The following is a 20,214-nucleotide window of genomic DNA, read 5'->3' as shown; positions in this document are numbered from 1 at the left end:
CGCGGCGAGACATCGACACGGTCGGGCGTACATTGCGCCCGACGTTCGAACGCAAATTTTTTTACAGGCAAGGCGGAGAAATTTAATGCTGATAGTCAATTGGGCATAGGGAGCACGATATCGAGTCTTCGTCAAATTTAAATTGCGTTTCTGGAATTAAAATAAATACGCGCGCGGGAAACAATCTTCCGGAAGGCGGATGTCGGAGATTGACGAAATGGAGGTACGCAGCGAGGCTTCCGTCAGCGTCGGGAGTGAGCCGGAAATAGGGGAATTAGATGTAGAGGTGAGCCTTGGAACCTCCCTCGTCCCGAGCACCAACTTATGCCCCTCCCCTACCGGGGAGCCGGGAACAAGTGGGACGGCCCCCAGAGCGACCAGGCCTTAATGAATTTTTAAAAGGAATTAATGGATGCTCAGAGTAATAAAATTGATGGGCTGGAAAACAAAATGAGTAAGGATATGGGAGAAATGAAAAGTGGGTTGGAAAATAAAATTGAGGGAATGAGTAAGGAGATGGGAGAAATGAAAAACAAAATGGAGTCCCAGGGAACGAATGTAGGGAAGGAATGAAGGATATGAGTGACCAAATGAATGGATTAAAAGGGGAAATGAATGCTCAGAACGAGCAATTGGAGAACAAAATTAATGCCCAAACCAAAAACATGGAGGGGCAAATGGATAGATTAAAGGAGGGTTTGAAAGAACAGATCGAAGGGATGGACAGCAAAATTGAGGGATTGGAGGGAAAAGTGAATGAACAAATGAAGGAAAGGATGAAAATTTGGAAGGAAAAATTGGGGAAATGGCACAACAGCTGGGGAAACGAATTGATGGCATAGAAGGGAGTGTGCAAAACCAAATTACGGGCAGACTGGGGGAATTGGAGGATAAAGTAGAAACTAGAAGGGGGGAGATGGAAAAAGCCATAGGGGTGGCAAGTGAATCGATACGGACAGAATTAATGTCAAAAATAGAGGAGGGCGTGACCCAGGCTGTCCGAAAGGGGGAAGCGTTGGAGGGTCGAATTGATAAAGCAAATGGGGACCTGGAAAGCTATCGGGGCCGGGTGGATGCCAGAACGTGACAGCAGAGTGAGGAATGGGGACTGCTCAAACAACAGGGGGGCAAATTGGCCGAGGAGGTGAAAGGGTTGGAAACCCGCATAAAAGAGCAGGAGCAAGGGTTAATTGAGAAAGGCCTGTGGGGGCCGCAAATGGATAATGAAAGGGTGAGCGATTTTATGCAGGAGCGACTGGAGACCTGGGACAATACCATCAAGGAGGAGGTTGGTCGGGTTCAAGAGAGCCTGAGGGAAGAGGTGAGTAGGTCGGTTAAACATCTTCAGGATCAGATTAAGGTGACCCAGGAGAGCCTCACCACGAGCCACATTTGGACACCAGAGGCTCCGAAACGGAATACCCAGTTGGGGGGGTGTTTTGGCCCCGGACTGGATTTGGACAGAGAGGAATCGGGGAGTAGAGTCTCTGGAAAAACAATCCCCCTCGTACATTTTGACGGATCAGGGAGCCTCGAGGCTTTCCTGACACAATTTGAGTGCGTGTCTCAGCTCAATGGTTGGGGAGAGCGGGAGCGCATGGGGAATCTGGTGGCGACACTGCGGGGGTCAGCCGCAGACGTGTTAAACGTAGTCCCAGAGGGAATATTGACCAGCAAGGCCATCTGTGAGGCCTTGAATCACAGGTACGGGACAGGCGCAAGGTGCGACCTGGTCAGGGCACAGCTGCTGCATCGCAGGCAAAAGCCTAACGAGACGTTGCAGGAGCTGGCCCAGGATATATACCAATCTGTGAGGATAGCATACAGGGACCTACCAGCACAGGCGTGGGACAAGCTGGCGATAGAAAAATTTATGGCGGCTCTTCCTGATCCCGAGGTGGACGTTAGTGGAGTTACAGGACCCACCCACGGTGCACCGGGCGGTGGAATGCGCGGCGAGACTGACCTTTTTGAGAAGGTCGAACCGCGCATCGGAGAGGGCACCTGTGACGGTACGGCAGGCCGAGGTGCGGGATCAGGAAAAGCCAGAGGATGACATAGGGCGAATGTTAAGGGGAAATCAGCCGCCAGCTGACAAATTTGACCGGGGGCAAATTTGCAGGGAGCGAGTCACTACAGTTTGGTCCCGGTTTGCCATCGGGACGGCCTGATTTTTATCGGGCTGGGCCGGGAGAAAGGGGTGCTCCGCCTGGCTACCGGAGGGGTCCGTTCTTGGGGACTTGTTTTAGATGTGGGAGAAGAGGGCACAGTCAGAGGAATTGTCGACAACCATATGGGCCCCCACCTCCTGACAGGCTTCGCAGCCCAGAAAGGAGGTGGCCCCCAGTAGGTCCACAGGTGCCAGACAGAGGACCACCACCTCGGCCTGGGCCAATAGCAATAGAGTGTGCGGGAAACTAGAACGAGCTGAGCATATGGGCCATGCTCGGCTAGCATGTGTATGGCAAAGCATCTTTCTTTGGTGAGGTTAGTGAAATGTGAAAAATGTTTGGCATGGGTAATCTGTGGGTTAGATGCAATTTAAGGGTGAATTTTGTGAAGAGAAATGGTGGACACTGTACAGTGACGCCATTATTGATCCAGGTGTGCAGACCAAAGTGTTGGAGGCTGTGATGAAATTAATAGGGTAGCAAGACACAGCTTTCAACTGGTTGCGGGGGCAACTGTGCTGATATTTGGGACGCGGGATGATGGGGATGCAGTTGTGTGGTCTTTGGGTCAACGTGGTGCTGTGCGTGTCTGAGGTGTGTGGACCATGTCTTCTGGGTGGGTCTCCTGGTGGAGCATGGCTGTTGACTGGACCTTGGTGTGGTCAAGTGTGGGTGAGCACTGGGGGGGCTGCAGTTCTGTAGTCGGACTGGGGGATGATGGGGAGGTGCAGAGGACGTGGCTGTAGGGATGCCACATACTGCGACCGTGCCCCCCGGGGCCGAGGTTGTGTGTGCGGTAGTGTGTGTTGTGGCAGCAAGTGCTCACCACATTGGCCAGCTGGGGCTGGTGCAGCTGTGTTCCTCGCAGGGGGGCCGAAGGATGGATGGTGGGTCGCACCCTTATGGACACTCATGGGCCATGTTGGCGTTTTGACGGCTCACCTTGTCCCGATGACCCTTGCACGGTAGAGGTGCAGAGCTGTCGTGGCCACAGGTGGTTGTGTAGTGATGATCACCGTTGGATGCGGATCCACATACCTGCCAGTGTAGTGGGGACAAAAGAGAAATTTGGAAGTATTTGGTAGGCCCAATGTGAAATTTTGGGAATTTGTGGTGGATGACACTCTTGGACCCAACCAACCTGCAACTACCTGCACTTGAGGTGAGTGTTTTGAGGAGTACTGTCCCAGGCTTCAGGACTTGCTTTGGAAATTGGGGACATGTAATTTGGAGTTGGGAGGCGGGTGAGAGTGATGACATGGCCGGTGAGGGGATGGAATGGGGGCCACACAGTGTCTTGTGGGTGGCGTATGTTTTTGTGTTGTGGTTATGTGTTTTGATGTGGTCGTGAGGTTGGAAAAATATGAGCGAGTGGTGATTATTGAGTTTTGAAATGTGTTTTGGAAATGGAAATGTGTAATGATTCAATGATTTGAACTGTGAATGGGATTTCACATGTAGCAGGCCATGGCATACTTTGAAACATCTTTTGTACTACCATCATCGATGGAATTGTGCTGAGTTGTGTGGAGAATTGAATGGCAGCGGGGGAGGAACTGTGTTTTGGGGTCTTGTGGGTGGGGAAGGTGTGTGTGTCCGCAGGTACAGAGCAAGCTCTGAGGAGCGATGCATGCGGCCCCCCCTCTGCGGCAATTACCCCTGGCAGCTGGTGGTAACTGGAAATTGGAGCTCGTCGGTGGAGGGTCTGGTTGGGCGCCGCGGGGTGAGGATTGTCCCCGGTGACCCGTGTTGCTGCGCGGAAGCAGGAGGCAAGGGAGCCTGGTGTGTGTGGAGACCCTCACCGGTGAGGTAATGGCGGAAAGGGGCTGCTGGGCTGTCACGGGGCCAAGAGGTAAAGGGGGGGGGCAATGAACTTGTAAGTCGGTTGACTTGTTTTTGGGACTGCGGGCACCACAGCCTGATGTGCCCCCACCATCTTTTTGTGCGGTACCTCCCCGCTGCCTAGTTGAGGAATGCGCACATATGATATGACATCAATGCCATGGTCCCACAGGGGGGTGTATTGAGTAAGAGCTTTATTAATTTTTGGAATGTAATGATGAGTTTTGGAATGAGGATGAGCGGTTAAGGGGTCTGTGTTGCATGAATGTGGGCGAAATCCACCAAGCCATGTCACTCACCTGCAACATCTGGACAGGGCCCGTGGAAATTTAGGGGGTGCACGGGGATGGCCCCGCAGGTAAGGTTGTGTCTTGTGGCATCCACCGGGGGACGCATTCTGTAGACCGGGGTATGTACAAAGGTTAGAGTTTTGAGCTTTTGGAAAGATGGTTAAGTTTGTGGATAAGGTAGGAGTTTTGGTGTGTTGTTTGTTTCCTCCCTCCGCAGGAACAACAACAACAACAACAACAACAACATGCATTTTAAGGCCATGTTCCCTGCTAGAGCGGGGGTTAGCCTTGCGGTCCCCATGACAATCTTCTCCATTTTGCCCTATTTTCTGCATCTCTCCTTGTTAACCCCCTTGCCCGCATTTCTTCTTCCACCATCTTTAGCCAAGTCTTTCTCGGTCTTCCCCGTCCTCTACTTCCTTCTACATTAACTTCCATCACTCTTCTCAACCAGTCACTTTCATCCTTCCTCAATACATGACCAAACCATCTCAACCTGTTCCTCTTCACAGCATCAATCACAGGCAATATTCCCATCATCTTTCGCAATTCCTCATTTGTCTTCCTCTCTCTCAACGATACTCCGCACATCCATCGAACCATTCGCATTTCCACCCTTTCCAGCCTTCGTTGCTGCTCTACGTTCATTACCCATGTCTCGCTCCCATAAATCATAACACTTCTCACACATGCAGCATACACCTTTCCCTTCAGCTTCAGCGACACTCTCCTCCTCATCAGCACGCCACTCAGTTCCCGAAACTTCTTCCATGCACATCTCACTCGAGCAACCGTTGCCGAGTCTGATCCACCTTCTCCATTCAGCATGTCTCCGAGGTAGCAAAATGTTTTCACACCTTCCAGCTTCACGCCGTCTCCAAGATCCAACTCAACATTTCCTCCATCTGCAGCTTCCTCTGTGCACACCTTACATTTGAATGTAGCTGCCACACTGGTTAATGACCCTCTCAGACCACTCCATTTTTGATGAACCAACTCAGCACACATTGTACATTGAATGGAGTTCACTCCGACACCCTTCCTGCACACAGCACACGGCCACTTCCCAGTTCTTTCCACCTCACCACATGCTTTACCACTTGCCATCACCTTTGTCTTTCCGATATTCACCTTCAGACCTTTTGTCTCCATACATTCCTTCCACTTGTTCATCTTTTCCTTCAGTTCATCCATACTTTCCGCAATCAACACCAGATCATCTGCATACAACAACTCCCACGGTAAACCCTCCTTTACGGTCTGAGCCAGCACCTCCATCACAGCTACAAATAGTAGTGGACTTAGTACCGACCCCTGATGCACTCCCACCTTCACCTCAAACTCACCACTGTTCCCGTCCTTCGTCCTTACAGCTGTGCGTGCTCTTTTGTACATTGCCATCACTACTCTGATCAACCATTCCTCCACTCCTAACTTCCTCAATGCCCATGTCAATACTTTGCGTGGAACCCTATCGAATGCTTTCTCCAGATCAACAAACCCAAAAAACAACTTCTTCCTCTTATCCATGTACTTCTCCTGCAACTGCCTCACAATGAAAAGCGCATCTGTCATTCCTCTTCCTGGCATAAATCCAAACTGCATTTCGTCGATCTTCACTTTCTTCCTTATCCTCCTCTCCAACACCCTTTCCAATACCTTCATTCCATGCTCCAATAACTTTATCGCTCGGTACGAGCCACACTCCAGAGGGTCACCTTTCCCCTTGTATAGAGGGACGAGGGTACTCAGTTCCCAATCCTCCGCAGGAACAATGAAGAAAATGTACATACTTGCATGATGGTTTAGCATGGTAAGGAAGTGTAGGTAGGTAGTCCGACTCACTTCCCACAGCCCTTCCTGATTTATTTCATAGGTTAATTAAGTGTGTGACAGTAAGTGTTAAGGCTGGAATGGTAGCGCCTGCGGTGAACCTTGCAGGAGCTACGTTTCCGGGGGGGGGGGGGGGGGGGGGGGGAATTGTTATGAATTTGGGAGAGCAATATGTAGAGCAGAGTACATCTGAGTAGGTAAAATGCTCCGGGATGTCGCGATAGCTAGAACCCACTATGTACCTTTAAGTTAGTATGTGTAGGCATATGCCGGGATAATTGCGTATATATTTTCTGTACGGGGACAGGAAGTGCTAAGTAGTTAGGGCGATAAGGGTAACTTTGTGTGTTTTCCCACCCCTGTGGTTAATCCAATGTCCCTTTTGGCACCGCACCTAGACAGTAGGAATTCATGCCCCTAGCGCACCTACATTAATTAATTCCCTTCCCTTTCACATCAATGAAACAACACCCACCAAAACGGGCAGGCTGGGACACACCCTGCTGAGACACGATGAGAAGGGGGTGGATCTTTTGACGTCATGGGGGAGGGCGGACGAATGGACGTCAGGAGAGAGCGGGACGGTGCGTGAGGGAAGTGACGACACGAAGGAGAAGAAGAGGACTTCGGAGTTGGACACGAGGCAGAGCAGACACCATTTGGGGGAGCTGAAAGGATTCAGTCGTGATGGAGTGCACTGGACATTTTTTTCCCTCTTGTTCTTTCCTGCCTTCGTTCCCTCCATCTTCCCTGCGATCGGATCGCGTGGGCGGCTGTTGTGCCGAGGTTCGCCCTGTTGGTGGCCGTATTCGTGGCCTCTTGCGTACCATCGCCAACCACTCACGATCTCCAAAGCGCCGGGCAGAGACGACAGCCCCAGAAACCGTGGTCCTTCGGACAGGGCGAGCGTTTGAGAGTTGCGGGGCGAGAGGACTGGGGCCGGCGAGCGAGTCACGTCGGGGAGACCCCTCCCGCCAACGTGTCAGGGCCTAGCCACCCGAGGCCTGCACTATCTCCACGCCACGCTCCCGAGCGAGCAAAGCTAAGAACGCACACACACACACCCTCTGTTTATTTCGTCGTCTGCCCTGTGGTTTGTTTAATAACTCTGTCGAGTGGGAGTACTCCATATCGGGGGTTTAGAGCATCATATTTCTTTGTTCTCGGAACCGTTAATAAATCCTTGTATTATTTTCTGTATATATCTGAACGCAGTTTCCTGTTGGATTTTAATAGTTAAGGCTGCGGGACCCTTTCCATTCCCCTCCATCTTGCGCGCTTTGGTTTTGGTTTGATTGGAATCCGCTATTGAGTTTTCGCCTCGGGAGTTTAAAGCCTCGCAATCGGCCTCCGCAACTGTGGTGTTAATCGCGGTTGCACGACAATAATAATTAATTTGGAGGGAAAATTATTTAAAAGGTGGAAAACCACAACTTGGAGGAAGTCTGGCAAACCTGGTCTTGTACTCTGAATGTTGTTGTTAAATGGCCAATTACCAAAGGCTTTCGGGATAGTTGCCCGCCTTGTCATGCCAGGTAAAATTACAACAGGGAGAGAGTCAGAGTCAAAAGCAAGGCCAGAATTAGCACATAAAGGAGACTGTAGTAAAATGATTCACCTTGTACGCTCGTAATGCGTTGGTTACGACAGGTGCAACATCTTTCGGCAGCCAACCAATTGCCACACCATCCAGCAGCACAGGGTAGCAATTAGAATACGAAGTCCTTAAACAACCATCCACCGGTTCCATTCCTGCCAAACCGTGAGATGGAGTCAGTGTGCAATTAGCTCCATCTTGTACAGTAGATTTTATTTGAGACAGGTGCGTCGTACCTAGCGAGCAGAGCAGCGTGGGCAGGCCCAGCGCGCCTGCTGGAGCAGACGAGACCGTACAAAGCGCTGCGATGTGATTGAGCAGACCGCACGGTGTACCGTCTGGCGTGTGCACGGGGCACAGAAATCCCCAAGCCTCAGGTAAGAGCCGACGCACCGTGGTGGTGCGCACGGCGGCAAAGGCAGCACCACGGTGCACGCTGCGGAAATGTGACAAGTAACGCCAAGAGTTCAGCTTGTCTGCAACTACGACGAGGCCGGAGCCTTGCATCATACCGAGTCCTGAGTGCGTGGACAAGAAAGGAAATGCATCAGCGCCGGTGCCTTCAAATCGGTACCACTCACACAACAGCTGACGAGGATCATCCGAAAAGGTCTCTCACCACCTGCAATCCTACCATTAATTCGCAATTGGTCACTGCTTTTGATGGCGATACAAATTTATATAATGGACCCAAGCATCAAACATCCACATACTGCACATCAACCAGTTTCAAAGTGGAGCATCTCGCCATCATTAGAGCATTTAAATTGCATCAGATGTGGCAATAATTGTGAATTATCGCTCCCAGCTTCTCGGCTCGATGACAGAAGACGCCATTTGTATTTTTGCCGCCTTCATCCCGACCCAATTTAGAATCCCGTGTGGGCACGGGCAACTTGCTGGTGTTTTCGGTGAAAGGTCTAAGACTCCATGGGATCACAAAATGAGATTACATGTGATTTATAATAACCATCTTGTTATTTGCTAACGTGTCTTGTGAATAAAATGTTTCTCACTCAATGTGATGCCAGAAAGCTTCAGTAAATATGGCGTCTGAACTCTTGTTACATTCACAGTGATGCAGAAAAAAAATGCCTTCCAAACCCAGCATGCCAAATACTTTCCCTGAAATAAAAGCTTTGTACATCCACTGAAGAAGTTAACACAGCCACATCCGCTCTATTAAGGCTTCCGTGCTGAGATAAAGAGATTGGTCGACTGCCGGACGAAGTACATCGAGGAGGATGGAGATTTCATGTGGAACAATGTGATACGAATAACAATGTGAGAACTACGTCGATTATTAAAGTAGAGTAGGTGGTGTGACATAACTTTTGGGATGATCCCGGCAATCACATGATTGTGTGTAATGTTGTGAACATCTCACTCAGGTCAAAACGTTTAAATAAATAAATAAATAAAAACTGCCGATTAATTAATACTCTCAGCAGGTTCCAATCCTCAATACAAGATTCCTCAATACAAGAGTTCCAATCCAGTGTTCGTCCAAATGGCATACTCACCCGATTTGCTCCGCAGGGTGCCGGTAGCGAGCAGGTACTCCATTGGCCGGGAGATGTCCGACGCTTGGCTGAAGAGCCGGGTCATATTGTCCACATCCAAGGGGAAGGAGCCAACTTTCTGGATACGCTTCTCAAAGCCTATCTTTATGTTACTCAGCCAACCCTCCATCTTTTCCTGAGGCAAGATGTCATGACGATTATGACAACAGGTATCACATATCGATATGTGAAAATGTATGAAGGTACACATAAGTATGCAATCAATGGCTGCATATAAGTCTTGAACCCAAAACAAGACGGTGCCCCACTTTCCAATTTTTCACCATAAAAACCACAAACGAACTATACGAGTTCACTGTACGACATAGGATGCCCTAAACTCGTTGTAGTGAAATTATACCAAGGTGAACCCAGGGTGTGCTCGCTTCAAAAGGGGCGTCTATAAGACCCGGGACAACCGGGGCGCACGGACACTCTAGCAGAACTCACTGTGACATAGTCCTGTAGTTTGAATGGTATGTACGCCCCTAAATGCTGCGCTGACTGTCCTCTCTATTGGACCATTGCCATATTGAATCGACCATTGCTCATGAAATACTCTGATTTTAATGCCTGTTGCATGAATGTATTTTTACAGGATGTACTTCAGATCTAAATGATATTAAACCTACCCAGAGGTCAAGTCGTGTCTGAGTTTGATTTTCACGACATTTAATATCATTTAGATCGCCGGAATGGCTGACCACAAGATGATCGTGGTACCAATTCTCGGAGCCGACTCTCAAGCTGAGGGATCAGCATCGGAGTTCACTCACTGGCTCAAAACGCTGGAGAATTATTTTGCTGCTCACGAAACAGAGCCCACCGCTGCGATGAAGCTGTTCGTGTTACAGTCGAAGGTCTATCATACCGTGTTCCGGAACATAGCTCGATTTGAGACGTACGCTACGGCACTAGCCGAGCTGAAGCGCTTATATGTAAAAACACGGAGCGCTGTGCACGGCCGGCATCAACTATCCCAGCGGCGACAACAACCATCTGAATCGATCGATCGCTACGCGCAGGAGTTGCGCTACCTGTTGGCGGACTGCGTGCAGGACGTACGGACCCACGAGCAAGTGCAGGACGACTTGCTCCGAGATTCATTCATCTCCGGAATTAGTTCTGGGGTCTTGCGGCTCCGACTCCTGGAGGTCGCGGATCTGACATTTACAGAAGCACTATGGCTGGCGCGAGTATATACAGATGCCCGAGAACAATCCACCACATACGATCACCCACGAGTCGTGGCGGGGGCCTCTCAACTCGCGCGACCGGAGAGGGCTACCGCCGAGGATACGGAGGAGGACCCGACCACCACGGCCGAGACTCCGGGTGCTCCTGAAGCGAACTCCGCTTCCGGCCTCACTGCTGCCCGGCCACGGCCTGACCGGTATGCAAAATGTTATTTTTGCGGGAATCGGCAGCACCCTCGCTCTGAATGCCCGGCTCGGGAGGCTACATGCCACCTGTGCTCCACCAAGGGCCATTTTGCAAAGGTCTGCAGGAAGGCCGCTCGGGGCACGCCTCCCCGCGCGACCTTGAATGGGCTCATCGCGGAGCCAACGGATCGAGCGCCGGAGGGGGCGCCTCACTCGGCTTTGATGAGCCGCTCTCCTTCTCGCGGGCCTCTGGCTACACGCCCGACCTTGGTGAGATACACCGGGCCGCCGAAACAAATGGCGCGAACGCGACCGGCCGCAGCGCGACCGACCTTGACTGGCGTTCGAACGCCTACTTCAAACAAGCGACATGCTCCTGCTGTGGAAACTCCTCTCGATGTGCGGCAAACGCAGCACGAATTACATGCACCCACTTTGGCATATGAATCTGCAGACGGCAGTGATCCTTCTCACGTGACTCGAGCGCCATCTGACGGCGGCTCTTACGAATTACATGCACTCACTTTGGCATATGAATCTGCAGACGGCAGAGATCTTTCTCACGTGACTCGAGCGCCATCTGGCGGCGGCTCTTACGACCTACACACACCCACTCTAGCAAATGAATCTGCTGATGAGCCAACTGACTTCAATGCTCCTGCTGAGGCCCAACCTGCCGACGCTGCCCGAAGGATTGCAGCCGGCGTGGGATCCACCCGCGAGGCGCGATCTTCTCGCCCGGCCGGTACAATACCTGCCGGGTCTGCCGGCCTTGCGCAGGCCATCATTCAGCTCACGGTCGCGGGCGTTTTTGCGCAAGCTTTGATTGACACGGGGTCCACGGATAGTTTTATCGATCAGCGACTCGTGCATCAACATGGGTGGCCGGTTCTCGGGACAACCCGCCGGATCTTCATGGCCTCTCAGGGACTTCGGTTGAGCACAAAAGGGGCGTGTCGATTGAAACTTGTGATAAAGGGACGCACGTTCCCGGACGTGTATCTCATGGTATTACCTGCTTTATGCGCTGACGTTCTGTTAGGACTTGATTTCCTTAAGCGGCATGGACGTTTGGAAATAGACTTCGGTGGGCCGGACACGCTCGCTGTGTGCGCCCTCGCTCAAATGGACATAGAGCCTCTCTCACTGTTCCCCAACCTGACCACTGATTGTACCCCTGTTGCCGTCAAATCGCGGCGCTACTCTCGCACGGACGCGCAATTCATTGCGGAAGAAACGGCCCTGCTCTTAAAGGACAGTATTATAGAACACAGTAGGTCACCGTGGCGGGCCCAAGTCTTAGTGGTGCGGAGTGAGGCCCACCGCCGGCGCATGGTAATCGACTATTCGCAGACGATTAATCGTTTTACACAGCTGGATGCCTACCCCTTACCGGGGATGGACGCCCTGGTACGCCAGGTGGCCCTGTATTCCGTTTATAGCACTCTCGATCTGCGTAGTGCGTATCATCAAGTCCCTATCTCTAGGGCTGATCGCGTCTTTACAGCCTTTGAATCAGGTCAGCGGTTGTACCAGTTCACGCGACTTCCCTTTGGGGTAACTAACGGAGTCGCTTGTTTTCAGAGGGCTATGGATGACCTCGTTGCGAAGGAGAATTTGACCGATGTCTTTGTCTATCTGGACAATCTTACGGTTTGTGGGTATGACCAGGAGCATCACGACGCTAATCTGAAACGCTTCCTCGAGGTCGCGTGGAAATATCGCCTAACCATGAATGCGGCTAAGTGTCGATACTCTCTACGCACGGTAGACCTTTTGGGGTACACCGTGACCCATGGCTCCGTCTCTCCGGATAAGGAGCGTCTGCGCCCTTTGCTCGATATGGCTCCGCCTAGCGATCGGGCTTCACTGAAACGCGCTCTAGGGCTGTTCGCCCACTATTCAAAGTGGGTGCAAAATTTCTCCGCGAAGCTCCGCCCCCTCGTGGCCTGCGACACTTTCCCCATGGGCCCGGCCGCCCTGGCGGCCTTCGAGGGCCTTAAAGTCGACATCGCTGGCGCCGCTGTCGCGACGATTGACGAGAGTGCCTCTTTCGTTTTGGAGAGTGATGCCTCAGATCATGCGATAGCGGCGACTCTCTCCCAAGGGGGCCACCCTGTGGCTTTCTTCTCGCGGACTCTCACCTCCGCCGAGCGGAGGCATTCGTCTGTCGAAAAGGAAGCGTACGCGATCGTCGAATCAATTCGGCGATGGCGGCCGTATCTGCTTGGGCGGTGTTTCCAAATCGTCACGGACCAACAGAGCGTTGCGTTTATGTACGACACCTTACATGCTCAGCGCATTAAGAATGAGAAAATCACCCGTTTGCGTATCGAACTCGCCAACTTCTGCTACACCATCAAATACCGCCCGGGGAAGGATAACCTGGTCGCTGACGCCTTATCGAGGCCGGCCACTTGCGCGGGGGCTGTAACTTTGGAGGGGCTGCGCACTTTGCATGGCACTATGTGTCATCCCGGGGTAACGCGCTTCGCGCATTTTGTGCGCGAGGGCAATCTGCCGTACTCGATTGAGGACATCCGCCGCATCTGCCGTGATTGCGCGATCTGTGCGGAACTCAAACCGCGTTTTTATAACCCTCCTATGGGGACACTCGTTAGGGCTACTAGACCGTGGGAGCGCTTGGCGATGGACTTCAAAGGGCCGCTGCCAATGTCGAGCAACTCAAGCTATCTGCTCACTATCGTCGATGAGTATTCACGATTCCCCTTTGCTTACACGTGCGGGGATATGTCGGCTGCCACGGTTATTCGGTGCCTGCAGAATTTGTTTTCTATGTTCGGGTATCCGGCCTACGTGCATACCGATCGGGGTGCGGTGTTCCTGTCCCAGGAGGTGAGGGGCTACTTGCTCCAGCATAATGTCGCTTCGAGCTACACCACCCCGTACCGGCCCCAAGCGAATGGGCAGATCGAACGCTTTAATGGGATTATATGGAGGGCCGTCATGCTGAGCCTCCGGACCCTCGGCCGAGGCCTCGATAAATGGGCGTGGTCGCTACCTGCCGCTCTAAACTCGATCCGGGCTCTCCTATGTACCGCCACCAACCAGACTCCTCACGAACGACTGTTCCACCACCCTAGAGGCTCCGGCAGTATCCAATCTTTACCCAGCTGGCTCGCTGAACCGGGGCCCGCCTATCTCAAACGAGCGGTTTGCGCTAGCAAGTACGACCCCCTTGTTGACAAGGTGCAGGTCCTCCAGGCTAATCCCGAGCATGCTCGCGTGTTAACGGCGGATGGCCGCGAGTCTACTGTCTCCATACGCCATCTCGCCCCATGTGGGGACGACGACAGGGATATCGACGAACCCGTCTACGAGTCTATGGACTCTACCGAAGCTTCCCCTATGGAACTACCACTGTTACTTCCGTCGTTCCCCACTCCCGTGCCCGAAGGCGCTGGGGCGCCCCCTCCGACTCCCACCTCCGGCGGCTATTCCGACGCGGGGGACTCCGGGCTTGGGGACGCCGTGCCCGGTAGATTCCGAACACGAACTGGCAGGGAAGTTCGCCGCCCCGACCGCTACGGGTGGACCGACTAACGTGGATTGACGTGACCCATTCGATTATTGCTGATGCTTGCTTGCAACCTGCCGAGCGGCAGTATAGTTCTAACGGCGGGGAGAATGTAGTGAAATTATACCAAGGTGAACCCAGGGTGTGCTCGCTTCAAAAGGGGCATCTATAAGACCCGGGACAACCGGGGCGCACGGACACTCCAGCGGAACTCACTGTGACATAGTCCTGTAGTTTGAATTGTATGTACGCCCCTAAATGCTGCGCTGACTGTCCTCTCTATTGGAACATTGCCATATTGAATCGACCATTGCTCATGAAATACTCTGATTTTAATGCCTGTTGCATGAATGTATTTTTACAGGATGTACTTCAGATCTAAATGATATTAAACCTACCCAGAGGTCAAGTCGTGTCTGAGCTTGATTTTCACGACACTCGTTTAATGCAGATTTCCACTGCCATGTGATCAATGATCACCATGCCATGCATGATCAAAGGTTGGCAAGAGCGAGCAGCCATGGGAATAAAACCCACACTGGACAATGGAAAAAGAAATCGTTTTTAACCACACTCTGTGGTATAATGGTTAGAGCGTCCACCCTGAGTATGGGAGGTCGGTGGTTGGAACCCTGACCGAGTCGTACCAAACAATCTATTTTAAAATGGGACTTGATGCTTCCTCGTTCGACACTCAGCATTTAAAAGGATAGAGCACGGACAAACAGCCATTGCACAGGCTTGAAGGCCTACTCCAGCATTAGAGTTCCTTGTAAAGGATCTCGTATAATTATTATTTAGTTGCAGGGCTACCCAGCGTTGCGCAAGGGAAAAATTGAGAATTGACAAGTAAAAGGAAAAGAGGACAAAAATATTTATATAAAAACTTGTATTTTCCTAAAAACATTGCATAACATGTACACACACACACAAAATGAAATAGCTACATCAAAGAGCCTCTTCGTAAACAATGTTCCTGGTCTTGCCTTCTGGTGCAAAGTAATGTAAATGTATTTATTTGTTTTTTTCATCGCCTCTACGAGAGCGTCAAACATAAAACTGCCCATCAGAAAAGCAACGAGTTGTCAAGTATTGTCCAACCACCTGTATGGATTGTCCTTGAGCCTTGTTAATGGATATTGCAAAGCTGAGTTGAAGGGGGAATTGAGGTCTTGCAATCAAAGGCTGGGTCAGTTTGGACGATAGGTATCCGAGGCAGAAAGACAACTTAACTTTTGAAAGACTTGCCTTTCTATTCATATTCCGATTAGTGTTCAAAATATAACATTTGATTTAAATAAGCTGTTCCTCCATCACAAACATAAACTGATAAGACAAACTAGCGGACATGGACCAATTGCTTAACCCTACTTTTCCCTTCGCGTGCGTGGGGTAAAGATTCTGGAGTGTAAAGGAGAATGTACGTACATACAGTGAAACATGTCTTAACGGCCACCTGTCTTTTAGTGGCCACAAAAAATTGTCCCGCACGTAAAACCTACGTAAAGTAACATTTACACAACGGCCACCTGTCCAACGAGACTTGTGTCATGCACAACGATCATTGTTACGTTTGAGCTTTCATCCTACAACGTTGGACTTTCCCAGGTCAAAGGATTCAGGAGATAGATCTGCGCATGTGCAGATGCGCACTTAGGGGCCCAAACCAAGTGGCCCATGCTCACCAGGAGGTCCAATTTGGTGTATGCGGCAACTTTGGTGGCAATTGGGCCAGTCGTGTGGGTGGGATTAGCGTTTCACACACAGACAGATACACAAAACACGACTTTTATTTCCAGCACAGTAAAGAACCTGTTCCTTCAGATGGGATAATTACCCTAGTTTTATGATTTGTAACACCGGCTTCCACTAGATGGCACTATACGATACACATTTAGAATTTTGGGCCCTTTCCCCAACCTGAACCTCTCCTTCACCCTCCCCCTGCCCCAAGACTGATTTTCTTTTAATCCACCTGAAACCTTCACGTCCAACAACTCCAGGATAAAACTGTAGATGTAATCTCACAAATCATATTCAACATTTTAATGTCGATATCATCTATTTGTTGAAATATCCGTGAATTACCAGTCTTGTCTGGCGTTTCACCGAAATCACCAAAACGAATCGGGGGGATTTTTTCTTCATTCTTCAGCAAATTGTGTCACATGATCCCATCCAGGCAGGTTTGTACATAGCAACATCCTGGGTGCTCCAAAATAACCTTTCCTATTTTATATAATAATAATAATAATAATAATCACACTAAAATACGCAATTTGGTGTCTGTCTGTCTGATGATTTTTGACTGCGATACATTCGGTCATTACTTATCCAACCTCAACCAAACTTGACAGGAGGACTATGGGTCACACAATGAAGGTTGTAGCGAATTCATTTGCCCCCCTCCCCAAGGGGATTTTCCCCACCAATAAGGATGCGTGTTGAGGTGTACATCCATGTTAAGATACACACCTTTCCCCACCAATGGGCATTTTTCAAAGGATGCTTCGCATAACAAAACTAATGATAATCGCATAATATTAATGTTATGACAAAACAATATTAATAATAACAATAATCATATTTTTACCATATACCAAAATACAAGAGTTTTGTTTTTTGATGAATCAGTTGATTAGTTATTTAATTCTTATCGATTAATTAAGTACTTACTTATTTCCTTTCTCTTCTGAGAGCATTATCTCAGGCACCTTTTGAGCTAGGAAGCTGATATTGGGACACGACAATGACCAAGTGATTTGGCTGTAAAAGCTATTTTTGATTTATTGATTAATCAATTTATCGATTAATTATTTAATTACTCGTTTAATGTCTTAATTAATAAAAAAACATTTAAGTTACAGATTTGGATACAACGGTGGTTGTTTAGGTATTCTATTAGCCAATTGATCAATTATTTTATGATTATTATTTATTTATTTGCATTAGTAATCATTTATTTATTTTCTTTCTCATCTGCGCAATATCTCAGGCACCTTTTGAGCTAAGAAGCTGATATTTGGACACGACAATAACCAAGTGATGTGGCTATAAAGGATATTTTTGATTTATTGATCAATCAATTAGTCAATTTATTATATATTGATTAAGCAATGATTTCATTTTTTCGATGAATGACTTATTTAGTTAATTTTCAAAAAGTCATAATATCCCCTCTCCCTAAGGGGTGTTTTCTCCTTGAACAAACCCCTAAGGGGTGAACAAACCAACACCCCTAAGGGGTGTTGACATGTACAAATAGCTTATCGTGCCGTTTTTGTGGGAGCAACCCTACCAGACGTAAAAATATTATAAACCACAAACACATTTGATTTACCTTTTGAAACAGTCACTAATGCTGTTTAACACTAAAATGAAAGGGAGGAAACCTGGGGTGTGTTCAGTTACCAAGCAGCTTGCTAGTGCTTGCCAAGCCAGAAGTTCCTTATCAGCGGTTTTAAATAGAGTGTTTTATTGAATGCTTAAACCACCTGGCGAGCGCTCTACAAGAAACTTGGTAAATGAACACACCCACGATGTTCTTCAGGCTGATCCTAGATCTACTGTAATCTATATATCCCAGAGAGGAATGACCCTTCTTGCCACTCTCATCGGGAAAGGGTGTACCAGAAAAACAAAAGTGAGAATCGCTTGGCAATACACGCCCCTACCGGTGCCAATTAATGTTAAATTTTCTTTAACAAATTTTTTTAAATCGATAAAATGACCTGAAACTTGAACTCGTTCTGTAAATTATTATCATAAAGCCATGTACCAAATTTCAGTGGGATATGTTAAATGGTATGGGAAAACAGTGCAGAAAAACAACAGGTGGGACGGCCGGACGGCCAGGCAGACGGAGAGCAAGCCTATAGTTCCCTCCGGGTAGGGGACTAATAATAACTAATAGACATACAAGCATGCAGTTTACACCATCTCATAGCTGAAATTAAAGTTTTCTCAACACGTCAGTAGACTTCCACAAGTGCACAATTAATGACTTTCAGAATGTCCAATATTCCATTTACGTCTACGTTCACCGCAACATGTCCACAGTCACACATTTTTCGCAAGTTACAACATTTGTCGGAGTTACTCTACATTGGAGAGACACCAAAAAGGAAACGGTGAAATACAAATTATTTGGGTCAGGCTACAAACAAGATGGTGCAAACTCCATACCTGTATGTCTATTAGTTTTTTATTCACATTCAAAATAGGAAAGATAATTTAGGAACAAACTGTATAACTAACAAAAAATAGTATCATAAAAACGACTGAATCCACCAAGCATAGACATCTGTAATAGTTGTCTGGCATTCATTGATACTTTTCCCAGGAAACTGGACAAGTGGCTTTCCAAAACCCACATTCAGCAAATTAACCAAAGTCACCATAACTTTCACCAGACTTCATGAATGTTTATCACGGTTAGCAGGTGGTTCCTCTTTTTGTATACCGCTCCTTTCCTATGCCATCTCCAGGCGCTGCACGACGCGCGCTGAAAGAGAGTACTCAGTTTTCACTCCGCTTTATTTCTTGTTTTATTGTTTGTTTGTCCGGGCGATATCTCAGCCATCCTTTGAGCTAGGAAGCTGAAATTTCAGCACAATAGTGAGCAAGTACTTTGGCAAAAAAGGTATTTTTTTGTTTTTTGATGAATCAATTAATTGAGGAGTTATTTAATTCTTATCGATTAATTAAGTACTTATTTATTTCCTTTCTCTTCTGGGCATTATCTCAGGCACCTTTTGAGCTAGGAAGCTGATATTGGGACACGACAATGACCAAGTGATTTGGCTGTAAAAGCTATTTTTGATTTATTGATTAATCAATTTATCGATTAATTATTTAATTACTCGATTAATGTCTTAATTAATATAAAATTTTTAAGTTACAGATTTGGATACAACGGTGGTTGTTTAGGTATTATATTAGCCAATTGATTAATTATTTTATGATTATTATTTATTTATTAGCATTAGTAATCATTTATTTATTTTCTTTCTCATCTGGGCAATATCTCAGGCACCTTTTGAGCTAAGAAGCTGATATTTGGACACGACAATAACCAAGTGATGTGGCTATAAAGGATATTTTTGATTTATTGATCAATCAATGAGTCAATTTATTATATATTGATTAAGCAATGATTTCATTTTTTCGATGAATGACTTATTTAATTAATTTTCAAAAAGTAAGCTTCGGATGAAGCACTGGTAGTTTAGGTATGCTATTAGCCAATTGATAAAGAAAATATTTTATGATCATTATTTATTGATTTGAATTATGCAATTAATCAATCAATTATTGTACACCTTTCCCACCCAAGACAGTCTCTGAGCTGTACGGTGTATTTCCGGGTGCCGAAGGATAATTATTTATTTGGCATAGCGGCGGTGTACTCTGAATGTATCTGTACTCGTCTGTGTTTTTCTTCTTTTACAGTTTGTACGGTTCATTGAGGCAACGGACACACACACACACACACACACACACACACACACACACACACACACACACACACACACACACACACACACACACACACACACACACACACACACACACACACACACACACACACACACACGCCTTGGGGGAAGAGTTATTACCCAGAACACAATGGCTGCTGGTGGTGTCATATAATGGCGGCGCGTTTCTCTCCGCAGTCAATGGGACATTTTTCGGAAAAAATCTCTCACCCCACGGAATGTCAACCGACGTCATGATGAGTGTCAAGAAAGGAAGCAGCATGTACCATCTTTAGTCTGCAGTATGAATCATCCAGGTATGGGTTTGAACCGCCGACCTCTCAGACTCAGAGCGGATGCTCTAGCCACAACGCTCCAAGATGGTGTAACCAGGTTTTCAAAACAAAATTAATCCGTGAATCAAGTAGGTGGGCGGAAATGAGGTAGTCACTCATCCCAGGGGTCTCTCAAGACGGGATCCACTGGAGGTCAATTTGCCACAGGAAACACCCTTTTCACAAT

General features: G+C 48.3%; 1 protein-coding gene across 1 annotated transcript in view; it reads right to left on the bottom strand.

Moving 5' to 3' along the window:
* Positions 1-20,214, bottom strand: part of POLR1B (RNA polymerase I subunit B) — a 100,654-nt gene that overhangs the window by 53,832 nt on the left and 26,608 nt on the right. Inside the window, exons 8-10 of the mRNA XM_068128407.2 lie at positions 9,257-9,431; positions 7,970-8,251; positions 7,755-7,888 (exon numbers count right to left, since the gene is read on the bottom strand). Of these exons, the coding sequence (XP_067984508.2) occupies positions 7,755-7,888; positions 7,970-8,251; positions 9,257-9,431 (591 nt within the window). The remainder of the gene's footprint in view (positions 1-7,754; positions 7,889-7,969; positions 8,252-9,256; positions 9,432-20,214) is intronic.

Source organism: Myxine glutinosa, chromosome 9, assembly GCF_964187855.1.
Source record: "Myxine glutinosa chromosome 9, kmMyxGlut1.1, whole genome shotgun sequence".
NCBI classification, from domain to species: Eukaryota; Metazoa; Chordata; class Myxini; order Myxiniformes; family Myxinidae; genus Myxine; species Myxine glutinosa.
The sequence above is the reverse complement of the archived record's forward strand: the minus strand, read 5'-3'. Positions and strand labels throughout refer to the sequence as shown.